Source organism: Neopelma chrysocephalum, unplaced genomic scaffold (genome assembly GCF_003984885.1).
Source record: "Neopelma chrysocephalum unplaced genomic scaffold, ASM398488v2 Primary Assembly neopelma1_22, whole genome shotgun sequence".
In the NCBI taxonomy this organism is placed as follows: domain Eukaryota; kingdom Metazoa; phylum Chordata; class Aves; order Passeriformes; family Pipridae; genus Neopelma; species Neopelma chrysocephalum.
This window is the reverse complement of record NW_020897689.1, coordinates 20,562,357-20,583,945: the sequence shown is the minus strand read 5'-3', so window position 1 is coordinate 20,583,945 and position 21,589 is coordinate 20,562,357. Positions and strand designations below refer to the sequence as shown.

The 21,589-nt window shown below is 41.6% G+C and overlaps 1 protein-coding gene across 1 annotated transcript in view; it reads right to left on the bottom strand.

Moving 5' to 3' along the window:
- The window catches only part of GAREM1 (GRB2 associated regulator of MAPK1 subtype 1), a 99,976-nt gene that overhangs the window by 5,662 nt on the left and 72,725 nt on the right, over nucleotides 1-21,589 (bottom strand). Inside the window, exons 3-5 of the mRNA XM_027674565.1 lie at nucleotides 18,488-18,618; nucleotides 8,559-9,737; nucleotides 3,317-3,483 (exon numbers count right to left, since the gene is read on the bottom strand). Coding sequence (XP_027530366.1) covers nucleotides 3,317-3,483; nucleotides 8,559-9,737; nucleotides 18,488-18,618 — 1,477 coding nt within the window. The remainder of the gene's footprint in view (nucleotides 1-3,316; nucleotides 3,484-8,558; nucleotides 9,738-18,487; nucleotides 18,619-21,589) is intronic.

Here is a 21,589-nt window from a genome sequence, read left to right as displayed (position 1 = left end):
AAGAATCTTCTTTCCTTTGGCAGAGCTTTTCATATTTGAATTAACACATTTGAATTAATGCATCGGCAGTTCTTTTACCCCTTCTACAAGCCTGACAAGATGCTGATATACCCAAAAGCCTCACGTCTTGGTTTTTCAAGCTTGTTAAAAAGTAGATGTCTCAATTCAGCTCTGTGTCATCTCACAAATACTCAGTTTTTCACTGTTGAATTCCTGAGGGATACCACCATGGATAAGAAACAGCTTCACATATACTAGAAGACATTCCAATCCAGTATTTTTTATTTTTATACCACAGATGTGTCATGGTATGCAAAAGCTCATATCAGAGCAGGTCCCCATTGCACTAGACCATGTGCACCAGTGCACAGTAAGTTAATGCTTACTGCCAAAGGAAGAGTTTTACCTGGAAGGGTAGGCAGACTTAGCTGTATGTGTTCAAGTATCAGGCTTTAAGCTTACCCCACAGTAACTTGTTTGTATGTCCATATCTTTAAAAAGCTTTGGCAAGAAATATATGCTCTTCAAAGGCACCTAAAGAAAGTTACCCTGACCTACTTCCAGGTGGTGAACTAAGCTCAGCTCATCTGAGGGAACTGATGGTTTATATCCAGGTGTTCCCATGAGACAGAGATGCCAACAAAAGCACACAACCTGTTCTCAAAAGCAAATGTTTGCTGCTTTTATGCCACTTTCTAAAAGAAAGTCTGAAAGATTGTGTGATTTTTGGAATTTTGGCCAACTAAGTGAGAACACTGGAAAAACAATTAGTAGACTTATAAATCCTTACTCAACACAACAGACGGAAACCAACAGTTGAAAAAAATGTTTTAATTACTCACCTCTCTCTCCTGAAAACCAACTACTCAAGAAAGAAACTCAATAGTCATGCCATGACAGCTCAGTGAAAACTGCTTGAGAACTGTAGCAGCTTTCAAAAAACCAGCATAGTTTTGAATGAATCGACACAAAATTACTTCCCTGTGTGCTTACAGTTAGTCAAGAAAGGAAGGCAACCTGGACTTGCCCAGGTCAAACACAAAGTGCAGATGTGTAAAAGCAGCTCTAATCTGTATCACTGGAAAATATCAGCCCCAACAGATGCAGTTTCCCTCTATCTAACCATCCCTCCGTCTCCACTCCATGCCTTCCAAGCTTTTTTCCTGTTATGTCACTAATACAAGTCTGTCAGGCAAAGCAGCTGCATGTTTACAATAGCAGAGATGTGGTTTATTTCTCCCCTCAACAAGGACACACCATCAACTGATCATTTCTGGCTGCTTAAAGACCAAATGGTGTAACAAACACAGTGGAAACCATTTTTCACAAACCAAGCCATCAGGCTGCCCAATTCAGAGGAATCAGTCAGCAAGGTGGTGTCAACAACTAACTGTATAGATGAATTAAATCAACTGATGCTGTTTCTGTTCTCTAATTCAATATTAGAACTGGCAACATTTAATGACTTAAAAGATTAACAGAATTACTGAAAACTGACAAAATAACATTTTCAAAGTGTTTCCTTATTAGTCCTTCACCAAAATTAACTCTCTGGGACTCACTGCCAAAGGATTTAAGAGAAACCCCAAATATAGCTGAAGCCAGATATCAGGCATTTTTATAGGCAGATAAGGACAAATCACACTGTTCTTTATTTGTGTTTAAAATATTGTCTGCAACCCTTCACAATCCAGAAAATAAGATCATTGATATAAATGGCAAAGCAGCTTCACCAGTAATCTGGTTACTCCAAACATTGCTAACTTTCTAGTAGCTTCCTCTGCAGGACCAGGTCCATTTTACCAAAATGAAGACATCTGGTGTGGACCCAAGCTGGAGATGAATTCCATGCAAATACTATGAAGTTCAAGGCAAATCACTGAATCACAGAATTGTTTAGGTTAGAAAGGACCTCTAAGATCATCGAGTCCAACCATTAACCCAATACTGCCAACTCCACCACTAAACCATGTCCCGAGGTGCCACATCTGCATGTCTTTTAAATACTTCCAGGGATGGTGACTCCAACACTTTCTTAGGCAGCCTATTCCAATGCTTGATAGACCTTTCTGTGAAGAAATTTTTCCTAATATGGAATATGAACCTCCCCTGGTGCAACTTGAGGCCATTTCCTCTTGTCCTCCTGCTTGTTACGTGGGAGAAGAGACTGACCCCCACCTTGCTACAACCTCCTGTCTTCCTGAGAAACTTCACTTCTGTTTTCCTGGTTTCTTGGAAGGCAGATGTATTCTTAGCTACAAAGTGAGTAAGCAGCATTTGGTGGGCCCCAAATGCTGGGAGGTCTTATGCTGAGCCTCCTGTGGACTAGACCTTGACAGAACTACCCAATAGGCTTTCATAAAAACAAGCAGGCAGCCTTGATCTAGAGTGATCATTGCCAGATACACAACACTAAGCTGCAAATGTGCAGTATGGCTTAGAAAGGCAATTCCAGCACAAGATATTACACCAACTGCATCCAGGCTTAAATGATTTCAGTGGTTTTTCAGATGAATTTGTAATATCCAGCATTTTCTCACTGAAGTGGTACCAAAAATAATAGCAACAAGACATCCAAGGCAAAAAGGAGGTGAGGCTTCAGAAGCTGCATACATTTTCTAAAGCCAAAGGATGAACACTTCATTGTTGGAAAAGCTATGCAGCCACATAATTCAGAATTTACTGTCAACTTTCAACTAGCCTGAGCAGATTTTCCAGTTTGTGGGTTAGGTTTGTGCTGAAGTGTATTTGATCTGAAAGTCATCTGGTCCCCTTCTGGTACACCTCACTTTGCACTCAGTGGTGTCTGGCGTCTACTGGCCTCTCTGTCCTCCATCACACCCACCCTGTAGGTTCACATATAGTTGGCACAACACATTTCTGGATTACCACGTTCTTTTTGTGTCCCTGGTTATCAGAGCTGGCTGCACTGCATGCATGTAGCACTGAAATCACACCCAAAACACTAGCTTCGAGATGGTCTGACTGCAAGATTCAAGCCTTTCAAGAACCATACAGAACTATGCAGGATCTTCCATTTAGACAGCCTGTGTCACTTAAGAGTGATATTATCTATACCAATATGTGCAAGTATTTAATATAAATTGCTGTGTCCTACCTAGTAAAACATAGTTTCTTCTGGAGCTTTGCTTCCCTTTGAATTTTTAAAAATAAATTGACAGGTTAGCCCATTTTACAAGTCAGCGAGTCTGACATGGTACCGTGCCTTAGCAATGAGTCCCTTCAAAAAGAATACTGCTAAATTTAACTTCCTCAAAAAATGCTAGTACAGTGCTCTCACAGATCTAACACATACATGTTGTGCAGTCCTGAAGAGTAGTAGGACAGAGTAGGGCTGGGAGAGCGGGTCTGCTGTCGTGCAGGTTTGACTGTACGAGGAGGGATGGAAGGACTGGTGGAGGACGGCTTTGAACTCCGTGGTGGGACCGGGGGAGCATTCAGGAGTCTGCATTCCTCTTTTACCTGTACAAAAGAAAAACCTATAAGTAAACAGCAAGACAATCTGGGCAACAGTCAGCAGTCAACAGGCAGCAGTCTCAATCAGACGAAACACATCTGGTTCTTCCTTGTTCTTTGAAAGGAAGTAATTAAAAAAGGGAGGAGAGAAAAATGAAAAAGTGTCTATAATTGCAATAGTATGTAGCTGTCAAAGAAGTCCAAAAGAACACTTTGCCACTAGTAGAGCTACTACCAATCTTTTTTAGGGTGTATTTCAGTAGTTTGATATCCACTCATTTAAAAAGTATCAACTATGAAACAACGTAAAAGAACATTCCAGTAATATAACAAATCAGACAGACAGTTCCTGATATTATACTTTTTGTAAGGAGCAATTCATTAGGACTAAACTTCATTAGTATTATTTATTAAAATGTAATAAACCAAGCTTATGTAATGAAAAGACCACAGTAGATTTCAATGTTTCCTGACTTCACCAGTGATACTCAGCTACCCAGCTCTAGGACAATTCCCAGCTTCCCTCCTTCAGGAATAGTACATGTATCTTACATGTAGCAGCTGCTGGGATTCAAACTTGAAGCTTCAGTCCTTCTGTGGCTGTCAAAGCAGTCCAGGATAAGATTGTACAAAATGTAGAAGTGGAAAGGTGTGGGCAGAAGAGTCTGTTCAAATAATGCCCCCAACCAACGGGTTTGCTTTGTGCAGCCGGACAACCTTACAGCTTAAAACACACAAGTGTAGCACTGCTTATCTGACATTTAGTTTGGTCTGCCTAGGTAGGAGCAAAATGTCAAGATCCATCCCCACAGAAAAAATTATGGAATTAAGAACTTAATCTCATCAGGACATATTTTGGAGAGCAACTTTATTTAGTAGGGCTAGAGGTGAGCAGGGCTACTGGGAATTAGGCTGCCAGGTAGGATTTTTGATGACTCAGCTGCCCCTGGGCATGAAGAGACCTCTATGTTCTCCTTGTCTGAAAAAGTCTTAGATGCATCAGAAAAGGGAAATTATTTCTGTGGTTGAAAGTTACAGTTTATTTTTAAATTTTACAACACTGCAGAACTAAAAGTTATCTTAGCAGTTCTGCAACACGTAATTAGCAATTAAAGTGATTTAATTTATTTAACAACAAAATAAATGTGAAACCTTTTGCAATCAAATTCAGTGCTTTCAAAATGCAACAACCCATTTAGTACTTTTGTGAAATGGAAAATTGGGGACTAGGACACTGTAGTACATTTTTTCCTTAATTCAAACCAAGTCAAAATTACAGGAAATGCCCAACAGCATAAAACACTGAAATAAATCTTGTTCTAAGGGTTCTTATTTGCTCTTTCAAGGAAAAGAGAAAAAAAGAAGAATCAATTTTATTCATGTTTGTTATTGAGTTTGAGCATAAAACTCTTCAACCATTTTAGCGCTGTGCCCCAAAGATGCCCAAGGACTTTCTTTCCCCCCCGCAAGTCAAACTAGGCAAAGTTAATACTGCATGCTATTGAATATATATCCATGGAATTAGAGACACCATTCAGGGGAGCTCTTTTAGTACAGCAGATGGTCAAAGGGTTAAAGGGATTTTTTCCTGGGAAGACTGCTGGCATTCAAAGGTGCTGGCATAACAAACTATGCCAAACTCCCTTGTTGACCTAGATTGCAAATGAGAACAAGGCCATAAATAATACTGGTTTGCAGTCTTGGTTGGTCCCTGTCACAAGACCACAATTGCAGCTGCCTGTAAAAAAGCCCAGGAAACCCAGCAGGGGAATAAAAAGGAGAAATTTTGCAAGTGAAACTGATAAGAGCAAGGGGAAGCTTCAGAGGAGAGTTATCCTCTCTAGGTCCAAGAGAACAGCAATGAAATAAATGTGGGAGATGAGTGGAACAGCCACAGTGCAACATGACCATCACCTCAATGGCTGCTGCTCTTAGTGGGAAACACTGCTTGTCCTGGAAGCACTAGATGCCATACAGCTGTCAGATACAGATAAAACACATTTGCACTGCACAACCTGAGACTTCTACTCAACACTGTCTGAGCTTTCCCATGCTCCAACCCTCCTTCCTGTGACCTGGGAATGGTGATCCCTTTCTGATGGTATGAGGTGCTATGTTGATTTTAAGACCTCTGCTCCTTTTCTTTGCTGTCAGCCCAAGCCCTGCCTGCACTCCCTGGGCCCTGGGGTGTCACTCCTGAATCTGGGCACCACAGGTTCTCATCTCAGTGACCACTTCAGAGGCTGGCAGGATAAAACCCACCCTGTCACTGGCATGACCGCGAGCGCAACACAGAGCAGTCCAGTGCTCCTTGCCCACAGGAACCTGAACTTCCGGCACACTCCATCGGGGATGTGCTTTATGTCAAGCAGGAAAACAGCCTCTGATTTTATGCAAATTAGTGTTTGGGGACTGAAGCAATTACTATTTTACAGGCCTTAATTCAGAAGTCATTCCCCCCTCTCCTACTTTCTGCTTTCACCTTACTTGGATTTTCTGGAAGGTATTTAGAAAATACACATGAAATATCAGAATGCTTCATCCTGCTGGAGAGAAGAAAATCACAACAGCTTCTGAAATACCCAGATGTCCTTTTCTCTCCTGCAAACAGCTCCTGGACACACATTTTAAATTTAGTGCATGCAAAAATACAATTGCCAGCCAACCTTTACACAGAAACACTATGGAATATCATTCTAGAGGCAGTGATGACTAAACCACATGTTCATCAGCAGCTCCTAAGATCTACTTACTCTATAAATACCTACATGGAAACCATGCAAACATCTCCTTGGCCCTAGCCCACGGGTGAATTCAGTAGGTCACCGATAGTCATTCTAAAGGTGTTCCGGGAAGCCATAAAAGCGAGCCTAAATTATTATGATCTATGGAAATGTAGGGGTTTAATTTTGTTTTATTTTTAATGGGGTTACACCCCCTGCCCACCTCTAAATGCAACTTAATATCTTTAGCAGAAATTATTTCTCCACTATGGCTAGAAAGCAATACTGAAATTGCTGACAGCATTCACACGTTACCTCAGTAATGTAAGACACACATGGCAAAATTGCACACTTTCCAAAATAACTTTAAAAGGCAACATACACATCTATTCCAAATGTCACCCTGCTGCCTCCAAAAGGGAGTCACTATGCCATGAGGATTCCCCAGGTATGAGGGTCCACATGAATGCTGAAGCAGGTGCTTCACAGCTCTCCCAGCACTCCACTGCCCACACCTCAGGCATGGCACAAGACACTCATTCCTCAGGGTGATCCAGGCAGTCACCCCCATGCCAGAAGGGCTGCCTTCCTCCCCCCCTACCCCCTCCCCGGTGCTGGCTCCAGCACTCCTTTGACCCTGTGCTGAAGCAGTTCAGCTCACAGAAATTAGCAGGAAACTAATCATTTTCCAGATCCAGACCTGGCTGCCTGCCCAAACACCGGAGTGCCAGAGCCAGCACAAAAGAGAAGCCAGGACCATGTGGCTGGGAAAAGAGGAGGAGGAGGGTGGGACCAGCCCCACACCAGTTAACATCAGCGTAGGTTGCCAAGGAGTCTCATCCCAATATGGTGCTGCTGGGATCTTGTCCAAGAGTCTGGACAAAGTGTCAGTGCATACCTGACCTCAGAAGCAAGGAAGTGCTCTTGGGTTCCTGCACTTAGACACTGCACGTAAACACTCTTTGCTAAGAAGACACAATGTCTTGACTTTCCTGGCTGCTGAAGCTGCTGCATCTGCTTTTCAGGGAAGTTTTGGTGGCACACTGCAAGGGTTGCAGTTGGGTATTTCATGCCTGCATGGTGACCTCCCCTCCTCTCCTTGCTGCACCTCTCCAGCAGACACAGAGCCTGGCCAAGAGGGATCCCGACGGCAATTTGCTGCAGGCTAACCCAGCATGAACAAATACAACTTAGTTTTCAACCAGATTGTCACCTGACTCACGATAGAAAGGCTAGAAAGGTATGGGATCACCATGGTTTGCTGCAGTTTGGTCTCAAATTAGTCTTAGTTTACTGTACAGCCATGCTCTTTAAATTACCATAGGGTTTACAAGTAGAATTATTTTTTTTTTAATTCCAGAAAAAACCCTGTATAATGAATTTGTGAAATAATGATATCCAGCAGGATTCATGTTATATAAGTATATATCATTTACATTTTGCTAAAGACTCCTAGACACCCTTTCCTGGGGGAGTATTTTTTTCCTTGCTTTTTTAAAAAAAACCCTAATTTTTAGGACTACGTCAAGATACCACGTGACGGGTGGATTCTGCAGCCAGTCCACATAAGCTCCTGTTAAAACACATCCGTACTTCTGTCTCTTAAGACTCCATGACATTTCAGGTTTGGAGAAGTGATTTCTCCCCTGAGTTTTCATTAGAAACCCTAGGCCAGGAAACATGCTCTGTTTAAGACTGAGTCCTCTAGAAGGCTCGTTTATCAATTCTGCAGAGTTCCTATGTAAACACATTTTCTTTCAATAGGAAGTATAGAGCAATTTGTTCAGGTCTGGTTTGATAAAGTTCCCTTGAGAAGAATGACGCTTAACAGTCTTCAAAATCTGACACAGGCTCAGAGAAGATAATCTTTCATTAACAAACACTTCAAATCCATAAAAATTCTAGCTGTCCTCATTATCAGGGCCTGTTAATTGAAGATGCACACACTAAGGTCATCTGAGGCAGTTCTGAGTGGAGTCATGACCCACACACTTCGGCCACAGGACATATGAGAAAACATGGAGGCCACATGGAGAGATGATGTGGAAAGCAAGAGAAGGAAGTGACTCAGCAATTCTTAGATCTTGTTTGTGTGAGCAAAAAAACTCAATAAATATCACCTGAAAGTATCAGGCTAAGCTACTAGATCAGTAATATTAAATATACTCTGGTAATTTTTAAGACATAACTTACACATGTAGAAAGCTCGCTGAAGTTGCACATGTTGCAAGGTCTCACTATATCCTTGCCCTGTATGTGCCCTTCCCCCCTTCACCAAGTCTTCCCTAAAAATATCTCCAAGCAAACTCTTCACCATCTAAAAAAAGAAACAAACTAACATAAATAATCCTGACTTACTGCTTCTGATTTGGGAGGCACTGGAGGTGGAGGTAGGGAAACATCTGAAGACTTTGTGGTTGCTCCGACAGTTGCAGGCACAGGAAGAGATGCAGTACCACACTTTGATCGGAAGGACCCTCTGTAGTTGTCACATTTGTTCTTCTCACTTAGTGAGCAAGAGAGAGGCTGGTCACCACCCTTTCCAGACCCTTGGTCCAACCAGAGCTCTTCATAAGGAAGTTCTGGTTTTGTAGGCAGAAACATTGATTCTTCGCTAACTTCAGGGAAAAGGTAATCGCTGCCACTGTCACCAGACTCCTGGTACTGAAGAGCATCATGAGAGAACAGGGCCCACTCATTACACAAGTCCCTGCAGCCATGGAGATTCACCTCACTATTCCCATGCAAGTTGTTTCCATAGACACACACTGAAAGCCGGTGGAAGGACTGTGTGAGCTCATCCCGCGCGTAGCTGAGGGAGTTTGGCACGTGGCTGTGCCCTGTGCATCGGCTCTTCTTCGGGCTCTTGCAGTCTTCGTTCCAGTCAGTTTTCACATCTCGCACGGCACGGGAATACTCATCTATGTCAAACTGTTCCTGACATATATTAAACCAGTGCTGGATGAGGGACTCGTGCCACAGCTCCCCCTTCACCAAACTGTCAGGTAGAATAAACTTCGGAAGTGTCAAGTGCAAGGGAAAATGCATGGGAATAATTTTGTTTCCACGAAGCACACAACAAACCACTACAGTCTTGGTTTGAATGTTGACAAACTTGTACCTGTGCCCTTCGCGGATAAAATGCAGGTCATAAGGGTTCCTTGGTGTAGGACTAGGCACAGTCACATTAACGGGCAGCCTGGTCTTTTCCACTATATTGCGAATTGTGTGCTCACCTTCTTGCATCTGCACCTCCAGTGGACTGCGGGTGCTAAACTTGCCCTTACACTGGAAAGGGAGACTGATGCTCTCATTGGTCCTGTGGTTCATGCAGATGAGGCAGGGCATTTTGCCTCTGCCTAGCTTACTAATTGAATTAAGTTTTCCAATTTTTTTGAAGATGGTGTTGAGTCGTGACTTCTCCTTAGAAGACTTTGCATAAAGGATTTCTGCTTGCCCCATTAAAGTGAGCTCATCCCCAGTACTAAGGGTAATGTTGTAAACTTCAGTGTCTTCATTGCATTCACCTGAAGCCACCTGCAAAATAATAACAAAAAATTTAGTTTTCCCCCACTGAAGACAATACTTCAAATCATATCAAATCTATTGAGACTGAACTTACAAGACTATGCACTGGGGAGAAATGAAAGTAACTCTATTTGAACAGCTGACTGGTCAAGTGCAAGGTGTTTAACCCGAAGCTCAGCTAGATAACCTTTTTTTATTGTTCTGCACGTTCCGGCATCTTACTTGAGAGACAATAGCCACTTGAAACTGCCAAAGAAGGCATGAGAACAAACACAGTCATTTTTTAAAGAAAGGACAAATCCACATATCCCAGCAATTCAAATAGCCACTTGTGTCATATAGCTATGACAGACCATGTCTGGATTCCCTTGGGTATCTTTTCCCTGCACCCTTGTTTTTGCTGTTTGTTAGAACTTATTTGCCAGGCTCTTGAAGGAAACAAACTTCTTTTACCATCTTCAGCTCCCTGAGGAGAAGAAAAGGTGATCTCATCATTACAGATGAAGCATATCCTTTTGTTATAATCTTTTCCAGGCTAGAGGGAATGACAGATGACATCTATTCCCTGAAGGAGAAGTCAAGAATATTGGTCTATCCCATATGTCTAACTCCCCCTCTGCTTTGCTCTCCTAGTCATAGACTTCCTTCCTCATTTTTTGATCATAATTGCAATTTAAGAGATTAAACAACATATGCACAGCCATGTGTGAGCTGGTCTAGTATGGAAATTGCACCAGGGAAAAAAAAAAAGACAAAACAGATGTCGAAGGCTCATTTGTTCCTGAAGTTATTTCCTTAAGACTGAAATAACTCTTTATAGACAAGATTGCTCTGCTTCGTATTTGACTGGTTTAACATGAAAAGCCCTTTTCAAGGACCTAACAGAACCCACCCAATTCTTCTGTAGCAGCAGCAGCAACCTACTCATAAAGGAAGGTGCATCAGATAAAAACTACTTGTCTGTTATAGACCATTATATTTGAGAATACTGAACATACTAAAAAAATTTCAAATGAAAACATATACTAAAATTGTATATCCTTTCCTCACCTCTGCAACTCCTAAAGACTGCATGGACCTGTGTGAAATTCAAAGTTCAGGCTTCAAACTCTGGTATCATCACTCAATAGCCATTGCATGAAATCAAAGCTGTAATTCCAGTACGTTAATAAGTGACAAGCAATGTGAATAATGTTTCCTCTTGTGAGAGTATTTGTAAAACTGTGATTATCTTCCACAAGGCTCTCAGAGCAATTGCAGGCAGCTCAGGAGAGGTGTGCCGCCTTAGCACTTCAGGCTCGGGATTTCCGGAACGGAAGTCATTCAAGCCCTGAATTATCTAAACAAATAGTAATTGGTCTAATCCAGGAAACTACTAGGATTTATAGTACGTAATACTCATTCACAGTTTGCACCACTGGCCTGACAGCATTTTGAAACACCACGACATGAAAGAAAAGCACTTGAGTTTTTTTTTTTTTTTTGCTGATAATGCTAGTGTGACGCTCATTGCTGGTTTCTCCCCAAAACCTCCACAGAGGGCTGTGTTTGAGCTGCAGCTGTGTGATAAGGGCTGAGGACACACAGGGCTCTGTGCATGCACTGTAAGATCCCCCACTCTCTTTCTGAGAGGGCACATTCTCTAAGAATATTGGTTTGTAGCATCGACAAGTTCACAGAAATGTCTGCTTTGACAATGCCAGCTACACTGTCAGACGTTTTCACTCGATACAGTACGATTACAGCTTTTTCTCGCTTCTTGTGGGACACTGTCCAGAGTGAGGAAAGTGTCACAACCTACAGCCATGGGAGCTCCTGCTTGGCCAACTTGTGATTCCCTGGGGATTCACAAACAAACAAGCCACTGCAGCAGGAAATGGTGGGTCAGATGCGAAACCACAGAGGTAACTGAATGGCCAAGCTTCACAATGAAGGTATCGCAAAGCAGCTACTTATTACTGGCATCCATTTCAACCAGCCAAATAGCAAATGGACTTTTAGACTCAACAGGCATGTTTAAAGATAAAATTATTCTGAATTAAAGAAGTCTGTTTTTCAGACTTCTTTTTTTTTTAAAAAATTTACTTTATTTTAAAAAATTTCTTTATTTTTAAAAAATACAGTCACAGGATAAAAATGGTTGAATAAGGCTGAATTTTACTGTGCTGGAACAAAATAAAGATGATGCCATGGTTCTAGTTTGACATTCTGAGAAAAATACTGTTCTGCACTCTTCCTTCTAAACAAAAATATAAGGTATCAATTGCTGTCCAAAATTGTAATAAAAAACCCAAAAAAGTGAAATGAAAAGTCTAAGACCACGCAACTTTATCCACTAAACTCTGGTTGTGGTGATGTTAGAAACGCTGATACATCCCAGCAGGCTAAGTATACTTTAAAATATAGGTTCTGAAAGTCAAGAAAATTAACACCTCTCCTTTTGTGTTAGGTTATTTCATTCATTACCATACACTAATAAACATTATAAAGCATACATGGTAGGTAAATACATGTTCCAGAATATTAGCAACAGAGATATACCATACATATAATATATATCTCTCTCAATGCACATCGCAATGCACAGATATCTCTAAGCTTTTGTTTCTCAGATTACATAGCTAAATGATCTTTGACAAGCTTTGTCCTTGTAGCAATGACATATGAAAATCAAATTTGCTCTGTCTTGTTCACTCAAACATTTCACTTTATCAACAGCCACAAAACTTACAAAAACATCAACAAAGAGCCATGGACTTTAGCTGGGCTTTACATCGCCTTTGGTGAATTTACAGGGTCTCCATAAGCCCAGGAATGAGTCAGGCATAGCAGTTCCTCAGAACCCATGGGACAAGAGGAAATGGCCTCAAGTTGTACCAGACAAGGTTTAGATTGGATACCAGGAAAAATTTCTTTACTAAAAGGGTTGTCATTCATTGGAACAGGCTATCCAGGGAAGTGGTTGAGTCACCATTCCTGGAAGAATTTATAAGGTGTGTACACGTGGAGCTTAGGGACATAGTTTACTGGTGGAACTTGGCAGGGCTGGGTTAATGGTCAGTCTTGATAATCTCAAAGGTCTTTTCTGACCTAAATGATTCTATGGTTCTATGCCAAATAGTATACTTAAAGGCAACATGAAAGTGCATATCATAAATTATTCCTAGAAGGCAGAACGGGTAACACCACAGCAAACCCACCTCTTTCTACCCTCTAAGCTTCCAGCACTGACCCAGCAGGGTTTGCATCTTCAATCACCCCCTATGCTCCTTCACAGTACCACTCAGAGCATTCCCTGGAAACCCTCTGCTTTCTGTTATGCAACTGCTGGCAGGGTGTAGCAGAGCCCTACGCCATTTTATACACTTGGACCTGCTAGTGGCAATTCCCAGCCCCTGCATGTGACACAGTATATCACTGGTATATGACAGAGAAGACAGAAGTGCAGAGCAGCAGAGTTAAGGTGGTCCAGATCACAGATTGATGTAGAAATAATCACATATTTTTGTGGCAAACTGTTAAAATCTCATTATAATTCTGGGAAACAGGTAACACTACAGAAGGCAGAAAGCACCTGAGAAGCCTTAAGTCAGTTGCATCACATACCCAGGAGGGCTTTATGCATATGAAACAATAATGTTTCATTCATTGCAAGAATGACTCCTGATGTTTTACTTCACCCGCCCCCCTCTTTTGCCCTTCCCTCCCAGTTTTCACTATCTAGTAATAGTCGAGAATAATCAGTGCTCCCAGCTTTGTGAAAGAGGCAGTGCTTGCCACACTACTCCAAAGCCATCCAGAAATCACTAGTAGATGTTCAAACTGGACAATTCCTAGTGCAGAGGACCCCCAAAACCAGAACTTAGTCCCTGCTGTACTTGCCCTCCCCCTCCCTACCACCAAATGTTGATCCATACTAACCATTCACTTTTGATGCTAGGATGCTGACCAGAAAGGTTACAGGCTTACAGACACCTTATTAAACACACTGTAAAACAGCAGTGGGTTAAGTCACTGTAATGTTTTAAATTTTTAGACTCATGCAATTTTAGAAGCCAACTATATCTCCTGCAGAAGACAGGCATTAGGAAAGTGAGAATGATTATTTAGGAAGTATACTGTTTCTTTTGCTTAAGGAAAGGTTAACTCAGACTTGATAACACTTGAGTCAATATCCTGTCTTGGACTCCAATTGTTCCAATTTGTTAAAGTTTGAAGTAGAATTCTTTAATCACTTGGACACATATCAATCCCTTGTAAAAATTTTTTGTGACTTTATATTGCTTTTTATACCTGCTAGGTTTTATTAGAGTAATGTGAGCATTGCATTCACACTAAAAACACAAGTAGGATTTTTTTGTTAGAGCTCTCTGTAACTGTGAGGTCTCTGATTCATAGCTACAGCATAAGGTTTTTACTATTATAGCCAACTGACCAATCATAGCACTACATGTATATTTAATACATAATATATAGTAAGTATAATTTTTTTTTTTACGAGTCACAAAATGGAAAAAGATTTTTAAAATGTAAAACAGAGTCTTCAGAAGAGCTGTTAGCAGAAAGAATGAGCAAACTTTTTCAAGGAAGTTTACTAAATTCAGTGAGACAGTATCCCATTTTTCTTTTTTAAATGTCTGTCACCCAAGACAGAATCAGCAAGTACAACTCTTCATGTTAGCATACATGTATTTCCCTCTGGGCTAAGAGGGACTTTGACCTGATTGCTGCACTGGAAGATGGCTTCAGTGGTCTTCAAAGATATCTCAAATAAATCAAACTGTTCTAAAAATGACCCAAAATGTGGCAGGTAATAGTGCAGAGATCTAACATGAAGCATCTTTTCATATGGGATGTAAGGAAAGCCACTTCACAGAGCCACTGTGAGGCAATGGTGCTCACCATCCAGGCTCCTTTCAGAGTAGAAACCCTCTCACAGGTACATCAACATAGGCACACAGTAGCAGGTCTGCTTTCTCTGCTTCTCTCTCACTCAAGCCGTCCACAGTCCCTGGAGGAAAGAGGCAGCCACAGCAGTGCACTGCCAATGCAAGACACCAAGGCATCGAGCCTGTGTGTACTGGGGACAGAGGGGAAAAAGAAGGAAAAAACCCCCCTTTTGGAGCCAAGACTTGCAGTCTCATAAGGCTGGCATCAAGCCACAAGGTAAAGAGGGGACTGAAAGCACTAACTCTTGAGGGGAGGCATTAAGAATCATCAGAAAATTTGGAGCCAAAACCTACACACCAACTAATTTCAAAGTCACAATTGCAGCACTTAAAAATGCCACTGTAGGTTACAACCTTCTATATATGCACTTTATGGAAACTCAGGGTGAGTTTATGAGAGGCATTAGAATTACAATGAGGAGATCAATTTTACTTCACTGTACTGCATTAACTTTTGTCAAAAAAAAAAAAAAAGGGGAGCAAAGTTTTCACTACAAATTTATTCCTGGCAAAATGCACACTGTATGGGCCAGCACAGTTAAATCACTATGAAAAGAGAATTGTATTAAAAAAATAAACAATTCCAGTATCAAAAGTTCACACCAGTCATACAAGGCCTTTGACAGGTAAGAAAAGAATCAATTTAGGGCTAATTCACTAGCCCACATCTCCGTTCTGGAAGGTGTCTGCAAACAGCTTCACAGACTCTCCAGGGAGAGCAAGTGATGTCTTCAAGACAAAAATATTTTTCTGGAAAACATGAAGGGTCCTGCAAAACTAAGTGGGCTGGTTTTTAGAGTGTAGGAATCCATGGTTTGTCCATTGTTCAATCTATCAGACAATATTGTTGCTTTTTAAGAGAACTTTATGTGAATTGCGCTCAGTATGACATGGGGGTTTTGTTCCTGGTTTTGTTTTTAAGTCTTAGTGCAAATAGCTTCTTGGGTGTTTGTACAGACTGCCACCTGTATGGGACCAGAGCAGTGGACAGCAGAAATATATTGCTGTTGCTTTGGCAAAAGCTAGAGCCCTGCGGTAGCTCAACTTTCTTAATATTTTTGCTCCTAGTAGTAGAGAATCAAAAATTTCTCATCTTTGAGGCATAATGCTGTTACATAAACAAAATTCTTTACAATTATGCACTGAATATTAATGTAAGAAAGGTTCCCACCTATTTGGTCAGTGAAGAAAGGACACAATGCCTCCAATTTTCCATCAGGAACAGATTAAATACCTATTGACTGAGTGAAACTCACTTATTCCCAGAACATTCTAAATTGCTCTGCCTGTAGATGCTGCTGGCCACTGGGTACCTGAGGCAACCAATGGTTGGCCAAGCGCAGTACTGATGTGTACAGATGCCCAAAGGAGTTACTGTAAGAGGTTTTAGCCATTACAAGAGTTTTATTTAATCTAAAATTTTTGTTTGCTGTTCTGTGAAAAGTGACTCCACCTTCCCCTCCCAGCTGTGCTTGATGGCATATGTCACAGCCGTCCTTCAAATACTCAGCAGGTCCCCAAGCCCCTGCCTCAGCACACTGCCCAGCAAGCCTGCCCAGCTGCAAAGCCATGGGGAAGGAAGGGAGACCCAGCTCCCCTGCCTCCCCAGGATAGGGTGGCCGATTTTTCTCTTTAAAAACAAATACACAAAGCAAAAATAAAGTAACTCCCCTGGAGAAGATCTCACAGGCTGTCACAGAGAGAAGGCAGTTTGCTGAGTGGCAGCACTCTTGTAAAGTCCTGACAGAGCAGCAAAGGATTTACACAGAGGAGCAAGGTTTGCACCAAGCGGATCCATAACCGCGGTGTACAGGCACATGCAAGACCAACAAGCAGAGAAAAGCATTCAGTGACTGTCTGGTGGCACTGTGTAAATCTACAGGCTCTTTCTTCAAAAATTATCCATGAAAGACTTGAGTGCTTGGAACAAGAAAGAATTCCCAGACTTCTGAGTTTCTTCTCATCTTAAGTGCTTTGCTTCATCAGATATTTTAGGCATTTTTTTTTCTTTTTATATCGGATTAGCTACTTTCTGATACTCTCTTCTGAATTTAAATCGGCACACTGCATTGGACAGAAATCAACCATACTTAGTATTCCTCCCTTTGCTCTAATCAGCTTGACAGAATCTATCCTATATTAAAATTTTAGCGTACATAATTCTCTAGCATGTAAAGGGTTATTAAACACTTTAATAAATCCTGCTAAGTTCATTTATTTTTTGGAAGATGATAACCTTGGAATAGACTTCTATGAAACTGGAAAAACTGCCAAGAGGAATACTGCCAAGATAACTGTGTAACTAGGTTAAACCTGGATTATTACTACTGTTATTTACATTAAGGAGTATCACTATAAAACCTTTTAAAAATGGATTTGGTATCTAACAGTAAGCTATGCTTATTTCTCAGTTTGCTAAATATGACAAAGAGTTTTAAAAACACTCATATTAAACTCAAGATATGGCATTTTACATTTAAATGAGCCTGTAGACAAATACTTTTCTCCCTAGAAAATTAAAGCTGCACATTTTACTGTGCCACTCCCTTGATTTGCTCATTGATCAAACAAGAAATAACAGCACAGCAGCGGAGAAGGCTAGCAGCCCCAAGGTCACACTGACTTTTCTGGGCAGAAATGAAATTTTCTTATTACCTCGATTGCCCAACTATGTCCTGAAGATACAAAAGTGTTCCGACTTTCTCATGTAGCCTTCATTCATGAAAGCCTCTTTTACATGTTCAGGTTAATGGACAGCACAAATGAAAACAATCTGCTGTCTTGAAAGGTGTGTATCATTAAATAAATTAAACAATGAGCTCTTGCACTCACAGCAGTCTTCAACACCTATAAAAATTGCAAACTAGCTGGTGTCCCCCATCTGTAACAGCGCAAGAAAGAGAAAAAGCCATTAAAAGGTTTTTATACAAACCCCATCTTGCTACACATGGGACCGGGAAACTGTGTATTGGTTTTGCACCAGCAGCGTCAGCCAGTGTGCCCTGTAGGGTACACAATGCGGATCTACACCAGTTCACCCAAGCTCTAGGATGCTCTTCTCCCAGTCTGAGGAGATGTATCAACTCAAGCAAACCAGACAAGCCTGAAGATCACTCTGTTCTAATGGCAGAGCTGACCTACCCTGTGTAGTGTCACACGTATAGGCAGGACAAGAAAGAACAAGTTCTGTCTTCGTTTTTTCATGCCACTGCAGCGTGTTTGGTGATAGCAAGCCATCTCGTGGGATCAGTGACCTTTTGATGAGCCCAAGAGGCGTGCACATGCAAACAAACACACATGCACACAGAGAACAAGTGTGTCTTTTTTTATTGTTGTTTTGGGGTTTTTTTTGTTTTTTTCACAATGTCATTTAGCTGAAGTAATTTTGAGACAAGCAACCCCATCATTTCACCCTGTGTGCTCTCTGAGAAGGAGGCTTTCTGGACAGGGATTTGAGCAGCTGCTGCTTAGCAGAGAATGAAATTCAGACTGCTGAAGGGGGAGGTGAAAGGGGGCAACAAACAACATTTGTTTAAAATCTGGCAGGAGCATCCTAATTAAATGAATTATTGAATGGATCATCAGGACTGCTCCCCAAAGTGCCATGGGGCAGGAGAGCCCTTAGAGGACATGTTGGTTTAAGACTGCATAAATGATCCCAAAGAGCACCATCACTGAATGTTGAACACTAAAGGCTCGTTTGTCTCAAAAATCACACTTCCCACACAGCACCGTTGCTCACTTGCCATATATATAAAAGTTGTAACAGTTAATCTTTTAGACAGGGATAAATATTTATTCAGGGACTACCTTAACGTTGAATGTTATTTCCTCCATGACGTAAACTCGTTCAGGAAATGCTTTAGCCACCTCCTCCACACTGTTAAAATACTGCACTGGCTCCTTAATATCTCGGTCTTGTTCCAGCAGCTTAAACTGCCCTGAAAACAGATGATAAACAGAAGAATTGTAAGATATTTATATTGGACAACTGTCACTGTGGCAACTGCTGGCTCAACTTCTTAAGTATTTCGCTCAGTCAGTTTTTCCAGTTATTAGTAACCAAACAAGAAGATGAAAGATTGCAGAGATTCTCCTGAACCTGCCATGAAAGACACCCCATTTCACCAGGTCAGAATGAAAAGAACGTGTGGCAGTCAAAGTTAAATTTAAAAAGATAATTTTATCACATGCTGTCTAGAAATAGTAAATAACTATGGCAGCATTTGTGTTTGTGTACATAATTCAGTGTCATAGCATCTGCACAGATAGCACTTTTTGGTCCTTAATATTAAAAGTTTTGCAGAAAGAAAACACACCTATTAGTACAAACCTCCAAAACAACAAACATAAGGGCTTGGGGGTTGTTTTCAGCATCATCAAACAGCTATTAAAATGCTAGGCTAAAACTCTTTTCCCCCCAGGCTTCCCTAAGTGGAATATCATCTAACTTTCCTTAATCATAAACTAAACCCTTTGAGACCTTTAGCTAACATAAGATACTAAACCATACACATTTAAAACCCTTTTGAAGGTGGTTGCCTTCAGAAGAGCATAAGAAAGAAGTGTTTCTTACTGACTTTACCTCCCCCCAGCATAACAATCTTGGCTATTTTCTAAGTCTTGTAAAAGCCAAGAAGTAACGTGGAGGGAGCCACCCCGGACAGACCTGCCAGGGACAGCCAGGTGCATCAATCACCTCTATGCACTATGAACTAAAAGTTTAAAAGCTTTATTTTATAAATACAGAGATAACAAAAGCTTAGACAGACATGTTTACTGTTTGTGTGACTTAAAATCAGTGGAGTGATCTTTCCAAATTTAGAAACGTTAACTACTACTAAGTTAGCGGCTGGTCTCAGCAAGACTTGATGTAGGAAACAACTGCAGAAAATGAGAAAAAGAGGGAGTAAAATCTATGATTTTACCATGGCTCCTGTAAATCACATTTTAAAATTAGCAATGCATGCAGCCACTGGATTATTGTTCCCAAACAGTGCTCAGCTTCATTAAAATACAGCCAATACATGAGGATGTCAGCCACCTACAGAAATATTTTCTCACTCCTTCAGCATTCTTGTGCACAACACCCTGTTGCCCCTTTACATCCCATCAGGCTTGAGACTTCAGCAACGTGTTCAGAGAATTCACCCACACTGAACTATTTCAGGCCACCTAACAGCAGAGGAGGAAACAAATGCAAACTCAGTGAGCCCTGACGCCCCATGAGAAAGATGAGTTCCGCCACCCTGCCAGGTGTGTGCACACACGTGCATCCACCCACACACGCCAGGAGAGGTGCAAGAGCAAGAGGCTCAGCTCCTGCACCCAACCCCAGCACTCTGCTGCCAGAGGCACACCCTTCTAATCAGTATGCTAGAGCACTGTGATTGCAAGTCTAAATATCAACTTGTAAGGCAGAAGACTCCCTTTTATGCCCTTCCATATGTTTTGTCTTTCTAAAGTGACCACGGTAACTTGGAAGTATTATTAGCAGGGTAATTACAGATACCAGTACTTCTTACTGCAAGACTGTATTTTGTAAATGTTTTAATAACCTTCACCACACTTCAAAAATCAGTTGGGAGTTTTCCTAACTGTGTCTGCTTCAGGATATACTATGATTTGAAGTTCAATCAAGACAATTACAGAATCAACTATGCTGGAAAAGACCTCTGAGATCATTGAGTCCAACGTCTGACCTAACACCACCTTGTCAACTAGACCATGGCACTAAGTGCCACATCCAGTCTTGTCTTAAACACCTCCAGGGACAGTTACTCCACCACCTCCCTGGGCAGCCCATTCCAATGCCCAGTCACTCACAATTCACACACAACTCAGGTACTTTGAAGACCAACACCGGGGTAGAAGCAGCAAGACCTTTGGTCTGACCCACTGAAGCCCTTCCTATAGTGTAATACAGCAACGTAGCTGACTACAGCAATGGCTCCTCCAGGCCAGACCAAAGGTCCGCCTTGTGCAACATTCTGCTTTAGACAGGAGTAAATGACAGCTGTGTAAGGAGGATGGATTTTAAGCACAATTAGCAATACCACCCAGAGTCTCCTCCACAACTCTAGGAGGAACTCATGGCTCAAGGATGCCTAAAGCAGGGAAGGGGTGTCTTTGGGCTTAGGAGCTCCAGAGGTTTTCATCCTTGTAAATTTGTTTAATTGCCAGTTTAATTACTGAAGGTAACTTTCATTGTAGACATATCTTCTTACCTTGACAAATTTTGGCAAACTCTTCTTCCAGAATTTACGGTACCTCTGGGATTAAGAGTACAAATTTTAGGAGCGATAAAGCTACACCTGGCAGACACTATGGGTAGCAACAGGAAACCTGACAGCGGACAAGCATTTGGTAAAATGCTTCACATATTCAAAAGAAACACGCCAGCATACTAAAGCTGAATTTCTCAACCTGCCAGCTCTGAGTCTCTTTGGTGCAAAGCAATGAAGGGGCCAGGCAGCCAACACGTCTGGGCTAGGGGAATCTGAACAATTAGCAGGGAGGTGCTCATAACTGATGCTGGAAAGTGTGTTGTGACCGATGCCAAGGCATGGACATGGAGAGCTGAAGAGAGAACTGTGCTTTTAAATCCCCAGTCTGCCATACAGACCATGCAAGTCCTTGTTTCAGGATTTCCCTGTCAGTCACAGCCTAACCAAGAGGAAGATGCATTCCCCAGCTGTACAGGTCCTTTCCTGTGCAGGCACCCTGCTTTCCTGCAAAGGAAACTCAGGAGTGGGGGGGGGGAGCTGGGTAAAGTCAGACCTCCTCCTACGTGGAGTCAGGATGTGCCAGGACATCATGCAGCAGCAGGGACTATGAGTTGCATCAGGGAGCATTTGACAGCTCAGAAAAACCACTTCTCTAGAGTGCAGAGCCAGTAATTGTATTTCACAG